The following is a 19,581-nucleotide window of genomic DNA, read 5'->3' as shown; positions in this document are numbered from 1 at the left end:
TCCCTCATGATGATGTGTGAGTAGTTCACCACGGACCTACGAGTCCATGGTTGTACCTAGATGGCAGTCTCTCTCTCTCTCTTGATATTTAATACAATGATCATCGCATCTTTGCTGTGATCCACATGATGTAATTCACTTTTGTGGAGTGCGTTTGTTGGGATCCGATGAATTATGGGTTTATGTTCAGATTAGTCATGTTAAATATTTGAGTCTCCTCTGATATATAATATGATTCTTATGTGAATGATTATGATAGCTTTGTAATTCTCTCCCATCTATTGAAATAGTTTGGCCAACTAGATTGATATTTCTTCGGTGAGAGAGGTGTGTTCTAGTAGGTTCAACATGGCGAGTTTCTATATCTGAGTGATAGAAGGGGACAAGATGTGTCTTTGTGTTGCTGCAAGTAAGGGTAAAATGATGGGGTTTATTCATATTGGTTGAGTTTACTTTGTCTACATCATGCCATCTTTCTCCAAGCATTACTTTGTTTGCCATGAACTTAATACGTAGAGAGGCAAGCATAGAAGTGCTCTTGAAGTGAAGTAATACTAATAGGTCCTGGCAGGAGTTGGCCTATTTGTTTATGGACATGATTCCTATATTTACATGATCATTATTGTGAAAATTTCATAACTATCCGCTCTTCTATCAATTGCCCAACAGTAATTTGTTTACCCAACGTATGCTATTTTTCATGAGAGATGCCACTAGGGAAAGGTATGGCCCCCGGGTCTATTCACAACATATTGTTAAAACCTTGAATATCTTGTTCTCATTTATTTTATTTTGCATTTTAGAATTATCTACAATTATCTAGACACCTCATTCGCTTGCAAATAATGAGACCAAGTGGATTGACAACCCTCTTGCCCGAGTTGGGTGCAAGTTGTTTGTTATTTTGTGTGTAATCGTTGAAGACGATTGTGGTTGATATTCCTATTGGTTCGATAAACCTTGGTTTTATGACTGAGGGAAATACTTACCCGTGTTGTGTTGCGATAACCCGTTCCTCTTCATGGAAAACTCAATGCAGATCACAAGTATCATCCCCCACACACTGTTTGACCTCATGCCAACTCCATAAGTACCATCTTCGAGAAAAAAAATTAGAGAGAAGTTTCATCATGTTTTATGATACGGATCTGCCGTCGGCTCCTATTCTTCGTCTGGAGGCCTAATATGGAGCATTTTTGGGCTCTCGAGAGGGCAAATCGTCGTTGTCTTCATCAACAACCCCTCTGCATCGACAACCTCATGGTGTTCACCAACGAGAGTGACTAATTTCATTATGTAGATGGATCGGATTGACCATGTAATCGAGTCAAATTGTTAGGGCTTTATCCCTAGTATCCACTAAGTTCTCATAATAATGTTGATATGACTTTATTATGCTTGTGCTTGTCACTCGGGCCCGAGTGCCTTAATTTTGGATCTGAATCTATTATTTTTTCATGAATATAAGTGTGTTTTGGATCCTATCTTCCAAGTTGTATGCACCTATACGTGTTACGATCCAGATAACCCAAGGTGGCAAAAAATGGGATTCACTTTGGTGATGACCGTAGTATGAGGAGTTCATGTATTCACTATGTGTTAATGCTTTGTTCCAATTGTCTATTAAAAGGAGACCTTAATTACCCTCAGATTTCTATTAGGACCCACTACCACGGGATAGTTGGACAAAGATGTTATGCAACTTCTTATTATAAGAACGTATAACTAGTTACGGAATATATGCCTATATATGATTGATGAATTGGAACTAGTTCTGTCTCGCTCTAGATTGTGACTGTTACGATTGATTTCATCCAAATATCAATAATACTTCATGCCTGCGCTTTTCCTTTATTGTGTTTGCTAAGTTACTACTATTGCTACTATTGTTCCAACAACTACAAAACTACTACTAATACTAGTATTGTTACTGTCGTTAATGCTATTATTGCTATCAAAACTATCAACTGCAGAGTACTAATATTCCAGGTGTGGTTGAACTGATACCTCAACTATTGAGGCTTATAAATATTCTATGGCTCCCGTGTGTCAAATCAATAAATTTGGGTAAAATACTTTCCTCCAAGACTGTTGTGATCCCCTATACTTGTGGGTCATAAAAGACTCATCTGGTTTCTCCTGTAGTTATTCTTGTAAAAAAATATCAAACTCACCGGGTCGAGGTTCTACCATACTACCCTAAGCAGTAATCATGCAAATACGACAGAAGTCAACAAAAGGTAACTAAAACGTTCGATCATAAAGATGAAATGAAATGCTAGGCACATTGTGTCTAGGCATGAATTTGGATTTTGCATGGAAGTATTTCTAAGGATATGATGTTGCTTACACTTATCTATAATGAATGTGGTCAAGCCGACATTCTCTACAAATTGTTCGAAATTATGTTGAAAACCAGCTCCAACCATGAAAGCATTGGACGACCATTCACACGGTCGCACCTTGATGTCACGAGGAAGATTGTACCTAGGTGATTCTCGTGAAGTTCCCTCGGAACTCTGTCTTGAAGAGCTCCTTGAGAACACCCTTCTCAACATTTATATTTTTCTGGATTTTTAGACAACTCAAAAATTGAACAAAACAAAACATTATTGGTAGCAACTAGTGTCACAAGTGACTAGAGGCTATATCATGCATTAAAACTACTTAGAACCAAGTAAATTGAACATTCAAGCACATTTTGTTGGTCACCAATAGTAGTAAACAAACAATAGACCACTAGAACAAAATCTAATGGGACCAATGAAGAAGTCACATACTAAGGAGCAATTCCTTCAAAAGGTTTCGGAAACAAAGCCCCTAGCAAAGAGGTCAATTTTTTTAGAAAATGAGCAAGAACTCGAGCTTGAAGTAATAATGAATTTTTCTAGAGGTGTAAGAAAACTAGGGCACAAGCACCAAGTGAGTGGGTGCCCGTGCCCCCCACAAGCCACATGGGCGCGTGTCGTGGTTTTGTCACGGCAGATGTCCTCGTGAAAGGACTTAATACTGGAGCCATCGCACCTTGGTGGCGACTCAAAGGGGTTAAGCGGGAGAGACACGGCGATTTACCCAGGTCCGGCCCCTCGTGAGGAGGTAATAGCCTACGTCCTGCTTTTGTGTGTATTGATGTGGATTCGATTACAAGGGGGGCGTAATTCGCCAAACCTAGCACTCGATGATTTCTAACCTACCCTCTCGTCCCCTGGGACTCGCCTTTATATACAGGTCAAATCCCCTGGGGTTTACAAGGATACTTTCCTTCCTACGAATCGTGACCCCGGTGGTCTCTAAGTCGCTATCTTCCGAAGCTTGGAGACTTTCCACGATTCACAAACCGTCATATGACCTTGATTTGACGAGGATAAGGCCCAAATACCTGCTCGGATGAATCGCCTAATGACTAACCCGGCCCAACTAGGGCGGGTCAGTCACAGGTAATATCCCCAACATTAGGCCCCAAATTGACTTGAACTTCTTTTTCATGCCAATACATCTTCTTAGTTGAAGGCGATTCATTCCTCATTTTCCTTCATATGTCAGAAATTGTAACCCGCCATCGGGCACTGAAAATTCTTTAAGTCGCCAAACCATTTCTTGTTGGCCTCTTCTTATCCCTCGATTTTCGGGAATATTGACACAACCCCAACGGATCTTAGCACATCGTTATCCCGAAGTCTTCGGCGCGCATTTATAGTGAATCTTTTTAGTCCCTGGCGGTTCCCGCTCACGGCGCCTCGATTCCAGCGCCGGCTCTGATAAATAGACAGAGGGGAACAGGACTGGTGCTCCCCACCTACCAGTCTCGTCAAACTCTTCCCCATCACTGCAGCGAGAAAACCTCATCGCCTTCCGAGGACTTCGGCGCCGCCGTCCTTCCCACCTTCACACGAGAGGCTTTGGCGCCGCCCCTAGGCCTTCGCCGTCGTCCAGCTTCGCACCGCGGCCGATCTGTCCGCCGCCGTCGACCACCACATCGTCGTCGACCATCTTGCCGTCCGCTACGAACTTCGCCGCCGCCGAAGACCTCGTCGCCCGACGAAAACTCCGTGCTTCTCCAACAACCTTCATCGTCGGCGGCCCTCTTCGTCTGAGAGCATCAGGTTAGGCCTTCGCCCCCTTTTTAGGAAAAGATCCAATCCCTGCTCAGAATTCCGGCCATTGCCATGTTCCTGCCATTGCTAAGTTCTTGATATTCCTCGCGAGCAGACGTCGCATACCCTGAACCGATTAACACGAACATTGATGAGATATCCAATTCCCTTGAATACCTTTATTTATCCATCTTTACTTATGGATCTTTTAGTATAGCGTTCCATCAAATGAGGGGCGTCGTCTTGCCCTGGTAAGAAATGGCCGCATCCAGTCGTTTTTCTCAGGGGTTTTTTACCTGCCTGATAGATCCACCATTTACCTACTGTTTGCGGAAAGCTGTTTGTAGTCTTCACACTTTGACATTTCGAACGAACGTCCCCGTCATCTCTTAGAGTGCAGCTCTTGTAAATAGCCACACCTCGTAAGTCGCCATAATAAACCGACTCGGCCCTTTGATATGGCGAGTCAAGTCCTTCCCTTAGTCCGTGGACAAAGTACTTGGCGATTTAAATGAACTTATTTCATCCCTTACAGTAGATGTTCGAGGCATGTAAGTTCACACCTTACCTCTTTGTAGCATGGGCGCCGTCTTCAAAAGTGACTGGCTTCCTACTAAGGTTGACGATACCATATTGGCTGATTACGTGAAAACGGGCAACCTGGATCCCCAGAATGTTATCGGCTGGCGCACCGGGTTTGGAGAGGATCTTCCTAACCCCAGGGAAGGGGAAATAGTCGTCTTTGTTGAACACCTGGAGCGAGGTTTTAAGTCGCCTGGATCGAAGTTTCTTAGAGACGCCATGGCTTTCATGAACGTCCGCCTCCAGGATTTGGGACCCAATTCCATAAGCAACTTATGCCAATTCCAAGTTTTCTGTGAAGCTTATCTGCGGATTGAGCCATCTGTTCCTCTATTCTGGCACTTTTTCCATCTGAATCGCCAAACGAAATTCCACAACGGTCCCAGCCTGGAACTCGGCGGTGTCAATGTCCAACGCCGCAGGGATAGCCCGTTTCCCTCACTTGCCATGCCCACCCATCCCAAAGGTTGGGGCGAGTCTTGGTTCTACTGTCAAGAGACTTCTCCTGCAGGCGAAAACATACTTCTGGGCTACCGGTCAACTCGCCTTCCAACAAACTTCAAGCTCCCAGACAAACTCACCGAGGAAGAAGAATCGGAGTTCATCCCAATACTGTCCGAATTAAGGTCCTTGATGAATAATGGCCTTACTGGAGTTGACCTAATCCGCTGCTGGGTCGAATGGCGTCTCCTCCCTCTGAGTCGTCGGGACGGTCTGATGTGCGAATTTGATGGCACCCTAGATCATCCTCAATGTTATTTCCATACGGCTTTAACAGAAAAGGACATTGTCACCATTATCAAGAAACCGACTGCCGAGCCTGCGGGAAAATGCGGCCAAATCGGTCTCAAGCCTTTCTGCAAAATTAACCCGGCGTCCAAGGTGAACAAATCTAACCCGCCTTTGGTTTTACTCCTTATGCTTCATTTGTATTGTTTTTTTGTAACATATACTATTTCAGAAAGGCGATAAGTTCTGGTCCAGAAAACCCAAAAGGCCAGCCATGAAAAATGTTAAGCCACCCTCAAAGAAAACCAAGGGTAAGGGCAAAGCTGCTGTGGCTGAGCCATCCGAAGTCGATGAATCTCAAGTCGGCGATGCACTTTCAGAGGTAAAAACTCATCCTCTTTTCACTCGCCATCCACTACCGTTAATCTTTGTATTTATGTCTTTCCCTTTCCTTGTAATAGAACGAAGACAACGAAAGCCAGGAGGACTCTGTTGAGGTAATTTATGTTTCCTCCGATTCATCCCCTTCTCCACCTAAGCCGGCCAGGCGAGTTTGTGGGAAAGTTCCCTTCTCACACCCAAATGCTTGTTTGGACCCAAATTTCCTACTGAAGAAAGCACAGAACACTTCAAATCGGAAGACGCGAAGTCATTCCAGTGATCTGGTGTCCGGCTTACCAGCAACGAACAAGAGGAAACCAAATGAGGTATTTTGTGAATGACAATTCTTCATGTTCTCCTTGAATCACGCCTGTAACCCGCCTATATTGTTGACGTATAATTCTTGCAGAACTCTCCTCCTACATCTGGCGACTCAGTGATGTCGACACTTCCACCAATGATTCGAGTTCCAGGGTAAATATTTTGATAATCTTGTTTTGAATTCTGAGAGTAATGAACCTTTCAATTCCTTAATACGCTTCTCCCTTCTTTTTAGGGCACAGGCCAAGAAAAGGAAAACCAGCGGATCAACTCCTGTCACAACTTCAGATCCCATCAAAGAATCAATGCCAACTCAGGACAACTCGGACCAAGGCGAGCCTAAAAATCAAATGAATCTTCCAGACTCGCCCAAGGAAGCAATGGATGCCCCTAAGTCGCCAAGCCCATTGATGACAACAGAAGACCCGGATGCTGTAGTTATTACTGGTACCGGCTTCTCTAAGCCGGCGGCAACGGTTTTGTCAAGGCATGTGGCATCCTCTTCTCAAGCCATTCCTGGATCTGGACTCTCCAAGACGAAGCTTTCTGAATATGAAAATCTGGAGTTCAAGGAACTCTGCTCTGGTTTTTCAAGTCGCCTGGAGGCGAGCTACGAGATGGAGAAAAGCCTGTTGCGGATGTTGAAAAACAAACATGAGGTAAGTTTGTTATATTGTATTACTCCCATTAACCCCCAAGGGCCGGGTCATCAGTAAAAAGATGAGCCGGGTCTTGAAAAATTTAGAAGAAACTTTGCGACCAGTAACCCCCAAGGGTCGGGTCATCAGTAAAAAGATGAGTCGGGTCTTGATATTGTATAATTTCATCTGAAAAGAAAAAATTATACATTAGCCCCCAAGTGTCACGGATATTGCTTGCAATAGTTCTGAGACTTGCCCTTGCTTTGTACTTTCAACAGGAAACTCTTGCTTAGACCGAATCGGAGCATGGCGATTTAAAGAAAAACTTATCTGGTCAGCAAGACGCCCGAGCTAAGTCGGAGGAGAAATATCAATTGGCCTTGGCTGAGCTGGAAAAAATCAAAGCCGAGTTGAAAAGAGCTCAGGCTGACCAAGATGCCGCCATAAAAAGAGCAGAGAAAGCTGAAGCCAGGCTGGCCACCGTGCAACAGGAATTGTCCGGCTTGAAGCGTCATATCTCCAACATGACGCAAGCCGTCTTCGGTAAGCTTACTCAAACGTTTGATCTCCTCTTCTTTTTTTATAAATAATTCTTATCGTAAGTCGCTGATCATCATGACCCCTTACTCAGGTCCGAGAGCCACCAACCTTCAGGAAGACTGGGTGCTCATGCTGAAGGCGATTTACACGCTGACAGAGCAACTGTACACCGGCAGTGTCTTGACTGTTAAAGTTGTGATGGGTGCCAAAGAGCCTATAACTTCCATAAAGAAGGTGCTTGGCTGCCTATCCACACTTCCCCCTCAGATTGGCGAGCTAACTCAGTCAGCCGCCCGAAAGGGTGTTCTGAATGCCCTGAGTCGCTGCTTGGCGTATGCTCCAGAGATCAACCCGGAAGAGGTAGCAGCAGGCTTTCCTCAACTTAAAGATGATGGGCCAGAATTCGTTGAAGAGGACTACCAACGTGTTTTCAAGGACTCCCGACTGGCAGCAACCCAACTCGCAGCAAGTCTTCATTTATCAAGGTATCAGGCAGCTTATGATAGCAAAAACAGGAGGGTCAAACCGCCAACCTTTGTGTCGACCAGTTTAACTCCTCGGCGACCCAAGAACCCTTTTGACTTGGAAGCAGACCTGGCATCAATCCTGACTGATGAAGATGACTTCGCAGCTCTTGCTAAGTGCAACTGGGTATTGGGCGACTTGCAAATTGAAGTCGGCCAAAGCTCACAACAGAATGATCCTAAGGTGCCTACAGAATAAACCTCATTGATTTGGCCTGAGAGCCATGTAATAGGTCCTTTTTATAAGTCGGTACTGTTTTTGTGATACCCTTTTGAAGGAACCTTTATATCGCCCTTAAGGCGATTTGAAATATTTGACACTCCTTTAAGATGCTCAACTTGCCATGGACAAAGTAGTTCTGATCATTAACCTGTCTTTAGGCCTTGAAAACAGCATATATGAAAACCAAATAAGTGACAACAAATATTTCCCAGAGGGATCAGAAAGAAAATTACAAAACCCTCAAGGCTATGCCTTTAAACAAAAACAGCAATTTCGTCGGCTCATAAGGTCGCGACAGGATGAGGCGAGTCAGAAAACTCAAGCATGCACCCATAAATGCAAGTTACGTCGACTCATAAGGTCGCGACAGGATGAGGCGAGTCAAAAAACTCAAGCATGCACCCATAAATGCAGGTTTCGTCGGCTCATAAGGTCGCGACAGGATGAGGCGAGTCAGAAAACTCAAGCATGCATCCATAAATGCAGATTTCGTCGGCTCATAAGGTCGCGACAGGATGAGGCAAGTCAGAAAGCTCGTGCACACACCCTAAATGCAGGTTTCGTCGGCTCATAAGGTCGCGACAGGATGAGGCGAGTCAGAAAGCTCGTGCACAGACCCTAAATGCAGGTTTCGTCGGCTCATAAGGTCGCGACAGGATGAGGCGAGTCAGAAAGCTCGAGCACACACCCTAAATGCAGGTTTCGTCGGCTCATAAGGTCACGACAGGATGAGGCGAGTCAGAAAGCTCGAGCACACACCCTAAATGCAGGTTTCGTCGGCTCATAAGGTCGCGACAGGATGAGGCGAGTCAGAAAGCTCGTGCACAGACCCTAAATGCAGGTTTCGTCGGCTCATAAGGTCACGACAGGATGAGGCGAGTCAGAAAGCTCGAGCACACACCCTAAATGCAGGTTTCGTCGGCTCATAATGTCGCGACAGGATGAGGCGAGTCAGAAAGCTCGAGCACACACCCTAAATGCAGGTTTCGTCAGTTCATAAGGTCGCGATAGGATGAGGCGAGTCAGAAAGCTTGAGCACACACCCTAAATGCAGGTTTCGTCGGCTCATAAGGTCGCGACAGGATGAGGCGAGTCAGAAAGCTCGGGCACACACCCTAAATGCAAGTTTCGTTGGCTCATAAGGTCGCGACAGGATGAGGCGAGTCAGAAAGCTCGTGCACACACCCTAAATGCAAATTCTGTCGGCTCATAAGGTCGCAACAGGATGACACAATTGCTTTTTAATGAAGAAGCCCCCAAGTCAGGGAGTATTTTATTACTTCATAATGAAACTGAAAAACTTACATAGTGTAGAGCTTAAGAGCTCAAGTGTAATAAGGCCGCAGATGGGCAATATTCCACGGGTGAGTTGACTGAGCCTCCGTGGTCGGCCGATTAGGCCGGAGATCCACCAAATAATAAGAGCCATTGCGGAGGTTCTTGCTGACGACGAACGGCCCTTCCCAAGGTGGTGACAGCTTGTGCATGCCTGCTCGATCTTGTATCAGCCGAAGAACCAAGTCGCCTTCCTGAAAGGTCTGACTCTTAACCCGGCGACTATGATAACGCTGCAGATCCTGATGGTAGATAGCCGAACGGGCCGCAGCCAGGTCACGCGCCTCCTCTAAGGCATCCAAAGAGTCTTGACGCGCCAGCTCATTGTCTTGTTCCACATATGCGGCGACTCTAAGCGAGTCATGCCTTATGTCAGTAGGGAGAACAGCCTCTGCTCCATAGACCAAAAAGAAAGGGGTGAATCCCGTGGATCGGTTCGGGGTAGTCCGAATACTCCACAGTACTGAAGGTAACTCTTCAACCCAACACCCTGGGGTTTTTTCCAGGGGAACCATGAGTCGGGGCTTAATCCCTCACAAAACCTTCTGATTCGCCCGCTCTGCCTGCCCATTAGATTGTAGGTGAGCGACTGCAGAAACATCAAGTCGGATATGTTCTCGACGACAAAACTCCTGCATCGCCCCTTGGGACAAATTAGTACCATTATCAGTGATGATACTATGCGGATATCCAAACCGGAAAATCAGCTTCTTCAAAAATTTGACCGTTGTTTCCGCATCGCAAGCCCCAACAGGTTCCGCCTCAACCCACTTGGTGAACTTATCAACCGCCACCAACAGGTGGGTCTTCTTATTGGAGGACATCTTAAAGGGGCCAACCATGTCCAGCCCCCAGACCGCAAAAGGCCAAGTAATGGGAATCATTCTTAATTCTTGAGCCGGCACGTGAGCCTGCCTCCCATAACGCTGGCACCCCTCGCACCGACGAACTATGTCTTCTGCATCTGCATGAGCCGTCGGCCAAAAGAAACCATGACGAAAAGCCTTTGATACCAAAGAACGTGACCCGGCGTGATGCCCACAGTCTCCGAAATGAATGTCATTTAGGATTATTCATCCTTCTTCGGGGGAAACACATCGCTGAAAAACTCTAGAGGTGCTTCGTTTATATAACTCGCCATTAATGATGACCATGGATTTGCTGCGCCGAACGATCTGGCGAGCCAAAACTTCGTCGGCCGGTAACTCGCCCCGAGCGAGATAAGCCAGATAAGGGAGAACCCAATCCGGAGTGACATGGAGAGCCGCCACGAGCTGAGACTCGGGATCTGGTATCGCCAATTCCTCCTCTGACGGTAAAATCACGGATGGTTTATGTAAGATATCCAGAAAAACATTAGGGGGAACCGGCTTTCTCTGGGAGCCAAGTCGCGAGAGGGCATCAGCTGCCTCGTTGAGGCACCGATCAATATGGTCCACCTGATAACCATGAAAATGATCCGCCACATCAGACACAGCTCGCCTGTAAGCCGCCATCATGGGGTCCCGAGAATCCCAGGTACCCGAAACTTGTTGTGCCACCAAATTGGAGTCACCGAAACATCTGACTCGTGTTAGGTTCATCTCCTTGGCGAGTCGCAAGCCGTGAAGTAAAGCTTCATATTCCGCCGCATTGTTAGTCCACGGAAACATGAGTCGAAGAACGTAACAAAACTTATCTCCTTGAGGGGATACCAACACCACACCAGCCCCCGAGCCTTCCAGCTGCCTGGATCCATCAAAGTAAATAGTCAAGTAAGTGAGATCAGGCCGGTATTCCGGAGCGTGTAGCTCTGTCCAGTCGTTAACGAAATCAACTAGTGCATGAGACTTGATAGCTGTGCGAGGAGTATATTGTATGTGATGAGGCCCAAGCTCTATTGCCCACTTGGGGATTCGCCCTGTTGCCTCCCGATTCTGGATGATGTGCCCAAGGGGGGCAGAGCTAACCACTGTGATAGGGTGCTCCTGGAAATAATGCTTAAGTTTTCGACTTGCCATAAACACCCCATATACCAACTTCTGCCAATGTGGGTACCGCTGCTTGGAAAGAGTTAGCACCTCGCTGATAAAATATACTGGGCGCTGCACTGGGTATTCCTTTCCTTCTTCCTTTCTCTCAACGACCACTGCCACTCTTACTGCTTTGGAATTTGCCACGATATACAGAAGCATGGGCTCCTTCTCAGTTGGGGCTGCCAGGACCGGCGGGTTAACCAATTGGCATTTCAGGGCCTCGAGCGCCTTGTCTGCCTCATTTGTCCAAACAAATCGATCGGATTTCCTCAATAATTGACAAAGAGGGATCGCCTTCTCCCCGAGGCGACTCACAAAACGACTTAAAGCCGCAATGCGACCCGCCAGTCATTGAACTTGATTAATGTTCGCCGGCTTTCCGAGGGAGGTAACCGCTTCGATCTTGTCCAGGTTAGCTTCGATGCCGCGCTCCGATACCAGGAAACCCAACAATTTTCCTGCAGGCACACCAAAAACACACTTGGTAGGATTTAGTTTCATCTGATATACCCGTAGATTATCGAACGTTTCCTTGAGGTCTTCCAGTAGTGTCTCCCCCTGGCGGGTCTTGATCACAATATCGTCGACATAGGCATGGACGTTGCGACCAATTTGGTTACGAAGACAATTCTGGATGCAGCGTTGATAAGTCGCCCCCGCACTCTTGAGTCCGAAGGGCATGGACACATAACAAAAGGCCCCAAAGGGGGTTATGAAGGCCGTTTTCTCTTGATCCTCCACGGCCATCTTGATCTGGTGATATCCTGAATAGGCGTCCAGAAAGCACAATCGTTCGCATCCCGCCACCGAGTCAATGATTTGGTCGATGCGGGGAAGAGCGAAGGGATCTTTTGGACAAGCCCTGTTGAGGTCTGTATAGTCAATACACATACGAAAAGTACCATTCTTCTTGAGTACCAAAACCGGGTTAGCCAGCCATTTGGGGTGAAAAACTTCCACGATGAATCCGGCGGCTAAAAGACGGGCGACTTCTTCCACAATTGCCTTGCGTCGCTCCTCGTTGAATCTGCGAAGGTACTGCTGGACGGGTTTGCACTTTGGGTCAACATTAACATGGTGCTCAGCGAATTCTCTCGGCACACCAGGCATGTCAGAAGGTTTCCATGCAAAGATGTCCCGATTCTCACGGATGAATTCGATGAGCGCGCTTTCCTATTTGGGGTCCAGACCCGTCCCAATGGTGAACTGCTATGATGAATCGCCAAGCACGAAATCGATTGTCTTAGTGTCATCCGTTGGTTTGAACTTGAGGGGCGACTCAGAGTCTGTAGTTGGCTTCTTCAGGGGTGACATGTGTGACAGCCCGATGCCGACGTTCCAGAAGATTCCCTTTCCTTTCCGTTTTCGTCGTATGATTTATTTTATTTGTCGCATCATCATCGCATCATGCGCATCATCTGCATCGCATCGGCATCTTCGTGCCGCCAGTTTTGAAAACTTGCATCCGTTAGTAGTTGTCGGTTCTCGTCATTGTCCGTTCTGAGTCCGAGCGCACACGCACACGTCTGAGGCACCGTCGAAACCCTGGTTTTAAAGTGTGCGTAAAACTTTCTCTGATCGGGTTGAGATTTGACGTGCGGTCTTATTTTATTTTAGCTAGGCCGCCTGTCAAATTTCTTCGCGATCGGAGTCCGTCTGGTACCCGAACGGTCGTCCGTAGCGGCACCGTCTACAGTTATTCGTCGGACGTGTCCCGGTGTTTTAAATTGCGTTGCTGCGCCGCCCGTTTTCCCTCTCATTCCCGCCGAGGCCCTCTACACAGTGCTCCGACCATACGCGCAACCCAGTCCGAAAACCTCCCGGAACCCGAACCCGGCGGTCATGACCGTTGGATCCGCATCAACCCCGTTTTACCGCAAACAGTCACCAGTTTGTCCATTGGACTCTCTAACCTAGTTACTTTTTTCGACCGTCCGATCCGAATCAGAGGGTCCAAATAATCCCTAATCTAACCTACCTTATATATAGACCACCTAATCTAACCTAGCCCTAGCTTTCCCATCCATCAATAGCCTCGCCGCCGCCACCCACTGAAAATTTCCCCTTGGCATCCATCCCCATCCAACCACATAGCTCAGACCGCCTTCCTTGTTTTTCGCCGCCGTCTCCCTTCCTCGATTTCCCCGCCGTCCCAATCGTGCGCGCAGCCCCTTCCCTCGGTCTGCTCCAGCAGAGCGCCAGCAGCCGCGACATCCCGCTCGCTGCACCCCCGCGTTGACCGGCGGTCTTTCCCAGTTTAGCCGCCGCCAGCTCCCGTGGTCCCGAGCCTCGCCGGAGATGCCCATCGTCCGAGTCCGGAGCTTCCCTGCGCCTCTCTCTCGTTCTCCTCCCTGCTTTCGTTTCTCTCTCTCTCTCTGAGAGTTCCCTCTCTCTATTTCTTTTGCAGCTATAGGAGTCATGGCGTCGTCGTTCAGGCCCGCCCCGTCGCCACCGGCCGGCAACCCGTAGGAGCTCGCCCCGTTCCCGCGCGCACAAGCCCAGAGGAGAGGAGCTCCTCCGCGTTGAGCCTCTGCGCGCCTCCCTTCCTTCCCTCTCCTTTCCTCCTCTACTCCCTCTCTCTCTGACCATCTTTTCTGAACCAGGGACTGCTGCACCATGGATGGGGTCGGCGTTGACCCAGCCGGCTGCCTCCAAAGCACAGCTAGGTGCCGGATCTGGACGGGAGCAAGTCAGTCAGCCCGTTCCCGCGAACTTCGCTGCAGCCCCAGCTCGCCTCCAACCGTCAGCAAGCCTTGCCGTCGCGTATATCTGCTGCATCTGAAGGTGAGATCCCGGTGCGTTCGTGGAAGACTAAGTCTCGACCTTGATATGGTTCAAATTCGCAGGACCCGTAGTTGGTCGCAAACACGACTGTAGCCCAGTGGCTAGCGCCGCTCGTTTTCATCCAAGGGATCTGGGGTTCGAATCCCAGGCACCCCTAATTCTGCTTTGTTTGTTTTTTTGGTTCAGGTCGGCCCCTTATGCACCTTCATATTGGCTAAACCCATATGTTATCATAGTTGTTTCGTAGCTGGACTGGTTGGTGCCTTAGTCTCCACCAGAGAGGTCCCGAGATCAAATCCCATGGAGGCCTCAATTCTTTTGCTACTGAGTTTATTTTTTTTCTCTTGACCATAGCACCACTTGGGCTGATTTCAGCCCTGGGCCACTGCACAATAGTGCAATTCGGCCCATTGTTTTTTTTTAACGTCGTGAGATTTTTTTTCAATTTTCAGGGACTTTGCTAATTTCAGGAAAAGCTTTGTTTTTCAAACGGGCGTAGTTTCTAAACCGTGCATCGGATCGGAGTGATTCAAATTTGTAACTTGTCTAGAATTTTGCGTAGGTTAATAATTTCCAACTCTCATGCATAATTAGAACTGTTTAGTGTGTTGTTGCATCGTTTTGCATGTCGACGTGTTGAAAACGGTTTAGGTCGTAACTATTTGTCCGTAGCTCCATTGGAGATGTGCCATATATGTAAATGGACCAGGACGACGAGTAGAATCACGTGAACCACTTTGTTTTTCCGTTTAACAAACCTAAAATGTGATTAGGACAAATCTGGACAGAGTTAAGATTTGATTAGTGGGGTCATTTCGGCGATGCTATATGTCGTTTCCGGTCTCATTTAAAATGCCTATCTAGGTAGATTAATTTGTGCTTCACCCTCGTGTCATGTTTAACAACATTTAATATAGTCGTGTACCTGAACGGGAGTGAACTAAGTAATTAAATGTGGAGTTTCGTCGATATGCAACTCGTTGCATATTGAACTTCACTTAATGTGTAGTGTTTGATTGTGTGAATTGTCATGCCGTGACTTGCATATACTCAGCTGCTCATGCATCTTATGTGTTGTGCATCTTGTGGTGAATTCCGTGTGTTGATTTGTGTTCCGGTTTGCCTCGTCTCGATAGAGTTCCGCAACGTGCCGGATTGTGAGGACCCGTTCGACTACATCGGTTCGTCTGCTTCACGGAGGCATTCTTCTTCTAAGCGGGATCTCAGGCAAGATGATCATTTCCCCAGATACCATTACTATCATTGCCATGCTAGTTTACCGTTTCTATCGGTTATGTCTCGTTGCCTACCACATGTTAAATATCAGCCTCTCAACAATGCCATGAAACCTTCAACCTGTTCAACCTAGCAAACCACTGATTGGCTATGTTACCGCTTGCTTATCCATGTTGTTAGCGTTGCTAGTTGCAGGTGCAGATGCTCCCATGTGACAGCATGGGTTCCTTGTTATATCACCATATTAAATGCTATTTAATTTAATGCACCTATATACTTGGTAAAAGGTCGAAGGCTCGGCCTTTCTAGCCTGGTGTTTTGTTCCACCTTTGCCCCCTTAGTTTCGGCTACCGGTGTTATGTTCCATAATCGAGCGCTCCTAACACGATCGGGGTTGTTATGGGGACCCCCTTGATAATTCGTTTTAGATTAAAGCTGGTCTGGCAAGGCCCAACTTTGGTTCTACATTTGCCCAACATTATAATTTTGATAAATTGAAATGCATAGGGAGTTAGCGCTATGGTGTTGGTCCCAAACGGTCTGCCTGCGGGGCCACCACGGGGAAACTCGAGGTTTCGCACTCGTAGCTAGTTCCATCCGTCGGGTCCTAAGAACGAGATACGCGGCTCCTATCGGGTACGTCGACACGTCGGGCGTCCTTGCTGGATTAGTTTTACCTTTGACGAGATATCTTGTGCATCGGGATTCCGGTGATGCTTTGGGTAAACTCAGAGTTGAGGTTTTCCACTAGGGAATCCGACGAGATCGCGAGCTTCGTGATTGAGGATTTCTATGCGGCTTGTGGTAATTTGTGATGGACTAGTTGGAGCACCCCTGCAGGGTTAAATCTTTCGGAAAGCCGTGCCCGCGGTTATGTAGCAACGTGGAAACTTTGTTTAACACTGGTTCTAGATAACTTGAAGTTAACTTAATTAAAACATGCCAACTGTGTGCGTAACCGTGACTGTCTCTTTCGTGAGTTCTTTCTCCGATCGAGGACACGGTGGGGTTATGTCTGACGTAGGTAGGTGTTCAGGATCATTCATTTGATCATCTGTAGTGACGTCCGTTATGCGTAGATCATCCCCCTCTTTATTCTTGTACTCGTAAGTTTAGCCACCAAATATATGCTTAGCCGCTGCTGCAACCTCACCACTTAACCATACCTCACCCATTAAGCTTTGCTAGTCTTGATACCTTTGGAAATGAGATTGCTGAGTCCCCTGTGGCTCACAGATTACTACAACACCAGCTGCAGGTACAGGTAGAGGTTTCTCGACGCGAGCGCATTGATTGTTCATTTGGAGTTTCTTCTTCTTATTCTTATTCATCGATCTAGGATGGGTTCCAGGCCGGCAGCCTGGGATAGCAAGGATGGACGTCGTTCTTCTTTTGTCGTTTGTTTTCGTCCGTAGTCGGACCCTGCTCTTACTCTTGATGATTATGTAATGTACTGATGTGACTCTGATGTAGCTTGTGTCGAGTGTAAACCAACTCTGTATATATATATATCTCTCTTCTTTTCAGTACATGTACTTCTAAAGATATCCATTCTTGCGACACGACGAGATGCGCTTCTATCCCTGACGAGGCCTTCATGACAAATTGAGGATAGGGTCGCATCTTGGGCGTGACAACATGTCCGCCGGGTCAACATTGGCCCGATGGTGTTTGAGCTCTTCCGCGGCACAGGCGACTTCCGCATAAGCCGCGTCCCCTTCTTCACATTCCTTTGCGATCCTTCTATCTCCATCAACTGTGATGGGTCCTTTGGGACCAGGCATTTTGAGCTTGAGGTAAACATAGCACGGGCGAGCCATGAAGCGGGCGTAAGCCGGTGGCCCAAACAGCGCATGGTAGGGGCTTTTCAATTTGACCACCTCGAAGATTAGAGACTCCGACCTATAATTCTGTGCAGTTCCAAATGCCACTGCGAGCCTGACCCGGCCTCTGGGATAAGCCGACTTGCCTGGGACAATTCCGTGGAAAACTGTGGTTGAAGGCATCAGGTCTTTCTCCAATAGATTCATCCTTTGGAAGGTGTCGAATTATAGGATATTGATGCTGCTGCCACCATCCATTAGTACCTTTGATAGGGTGTAACCCCCCACTTGGGGAGCCACGACCAACGCTAGATCGACCGGGTTATCTACTCTTGGCGGGTGATCCTCCCTGCTCCATGTTATGGTCTGCTCAGACCAATGGAGGTATCTGGGAATCGCCGGTTCAGATACACTGTACGCCCGGTGACTCACCTTCTTATCACGCCTGCAAGCATTAGTGGTGAAAACGTGGTACTGCCCATTACTTAACTGTTTGGGGTTGCTGCAGAAACCCCCATTATCGTCCTGACCCTGCGGAGCCCCCTGTGGGGGTGGCTGCTGGAAGACTCCTGGCGGGTTGTACCGCCGCTGGTGGTGCACCGGGTATTGGCCGCCGCCTGGCTGCGGGCCTCCCTGAGCCCCCTGTTCGGGAAAACCGCCGAAGGTGTTCTGTCTTTGGTTGGGCACGGCGAATTGCTCCTGGCGCTCGTCCGGGTCTTCATTTTGACTCTTCTTGATTGCCTCCGCCCGAAACTCTCGCATCACGAAGCAGTTTTCCCAAGAGTGACTCGCCGGGCCGTCAGCCGTGGCGTGGTGCGGGCAAGGGCCCTTGAGTAGCTCTTCATAGTTACGCGGCCTCTTCCTACTGAAACCTCGATTCTTCTTTTGCCGCTATTAGCGTTGGTATTGGCGACTAAGTCCGAGGGCTCCTCCTGTGGTCTCCGCTTGCCATTGCTTGATTGTGACGGTTACGCCCCTGGAACCGGGTATGATTTTTGGATGACTCGCCCTTCTTAGGCGAATTAGCCTTGCCATCCTCGCCGGGATCTTTGGTATCATCGGCCTCGGCATATCTAGTGAGGGTGTCCATCAGCTCGCCCATGTCTTGCACCTTTCGTTTGAGCCGCCCCAATTTCTGCACCAAGGGTTCGTAATGACAATTGTGCTCGAGGATGAGCACAGCTTGAGCCGCCGTAGTACCATCTGACGAATGAATAATTTCTGCAACCCGCCGTGACCAATGGTGGGCCGACTCATCCGGGCGCTGAACACAGTGCTATAGATCGACGATCGTCATCGGACGTTTGCAAGTTCCTCGGAAATTTTTGATGAAACGCTCTTTTAACTCGGCCCAGGACTGGATGGAATTGGGAGGCAAGTTTTTCAACCAAGTGCGTGCCGACCCCTCGAGCATCATTGTGAAGTATCTGGCGCAAACCGCCTCGTTTACGTCGAGCATGTCCATGGCGATTTCATAACTCTCGATCCATGACGTCGGCTCGAGGTCCGATGTATAATTAGGCACTTTCCTTGGTCCCTTGAAGTCTTTGGGCATCCTTTCGTTCCAAAGGGCCGGGGACAAGCATGGTACCCCAACTCGCCCTCCGCCCCCGACGAGGGGGGCCGGGGCGTCTTGGATGTTCGGGAGATCTCGGCCCGGCGGGTTTCATTCGGGCGCGTTGTCGTGTGGGAAGTGTCGCGGCCCACTGTTTACGGCAGGCTGGTCCTCTGGCCTGCTCCTGGTATAACTTGCCTGAGGGGTGGAATGCAACCTCTCGAGGCTATGTGAGAACTGGGCGTTTTGAACCACCGCCGTTTTTAACATCTCGATGGCGTTCCTTGCTTCTATCTTGGCTGGGGTGTTGCCGTGAATCGGAAGAGACTCCAGATGGCGAGTTGCGGCAAGCACGTTATCCACCGGGTTGGAAAAGTGGCCTTGAGGCGTCCGGACAAGGGGAATGTGACCCTCAATCGGCTGAGCCGGCGGGTTAGGCGGGCGGCCCAGTCCTCCCCCCGGGGCGGCTCCCGCCCCAGGGGTTCGTGGAGTGTCGAACAGGCGGGTCGGGTTGAGATCATGGGGCAGGAGACCCTGGTGTCTCCGCTGATGGACGGCGTCGGATGCGCGCTGCTGTCTCTCGAGCCGCCAGTTGTCAGTGGTTAAACGCATCCTTTCAGACGTAATTTGAGCTTGCCGAGTCTCGATCCTGGCGGACTCCATCTCGGTGTCCCAATGAGCCTTTGCCACTGCCTCTCTGAGTTTCGCCAGCTCCGTGTTTATCTCCTCTTGGTTCTCTGGTGTGAGGGGAGTCGCCATTAGCCTTGTGACCTCCGCCGCTAAATTCACTAGGACTGC

The 19,581-nt window shown here is 48.4% G+C and overlaps 1 protein-coding gene across 1 annotated transcript; it reads left to right on the top strand.

Annotated features, from left to right (window-relative positions):
- The first annotated feature begins 13,398 nt into the window (after window positions 1–13,398).
- On the top strand, window positions 13,399–16,933 carry LOC123402886. Its single transcript, XM_045096854.1, has 5 exons — window positions 13,399–13,698; window positions 13,793–13,850; window positions 13,989–14,169; window positions 15,306–15,396; window positions 16,658–16,933. Exons 2-5 carry the CDS (start codon window positions 13,804–13,806, stop codon window positions 16,696–16,698), a joined length of 360 nt encoding a protein of 119 aa, XP_044952789.1. The 5' UTR covers window positions 13,399–13,698; window positions 13,793–13,803; the 3' UTR covers window positions 16,699–16,933.
- Window positions 16,934–19,581: the final 2,648 nt, after the last annotated feature.

This window comes from Hordeum vulgare, chromosome 6H (genome assembly GCF_904849725.1).
Source record: "Hordeum vulgare subsp. vulgare chromosome 6H, MorexV3_pseudomolecules_assembly, whole genome shotgun sequence".
NCBI classification, from domain to species: Eukaryota; Viridiplantae; Streptophyta; class Magnoliopsida; order Poales; family Poaceae; genus Hordeum; species Hordeum vulgare.
The sequence above is the reverse complement of the archived record's forward strand: the minus strand, read 5'-3'. Positions and strand labels throughout refer to the sequence as shown.

Bases quoted from the DNA above. Each gene is read 5' to 3' on its own strand.
- LOC123402886 (XM_045096854.1), top strand. From the start codon at position 13,804: ATGGCGTCGTCGTTCAGGCCCGCCCCGTCGCCACCGGCCGGCAACCC. The intron at 13,851-13,988 runs GTAGGAGCTCGC...TTTCTGAACCAG, and splicing joins TCGCCACCGGCCGGCAACCC to GGACTGCTGCACCATGGATG. The intron at 15,397-16,657 runs GCAAGATGATCA...CTACAACACCAG, and splicing joins TCTTCTAAGCGGGATCTCAG to CTGCAGGTACAGGTAGAGGT.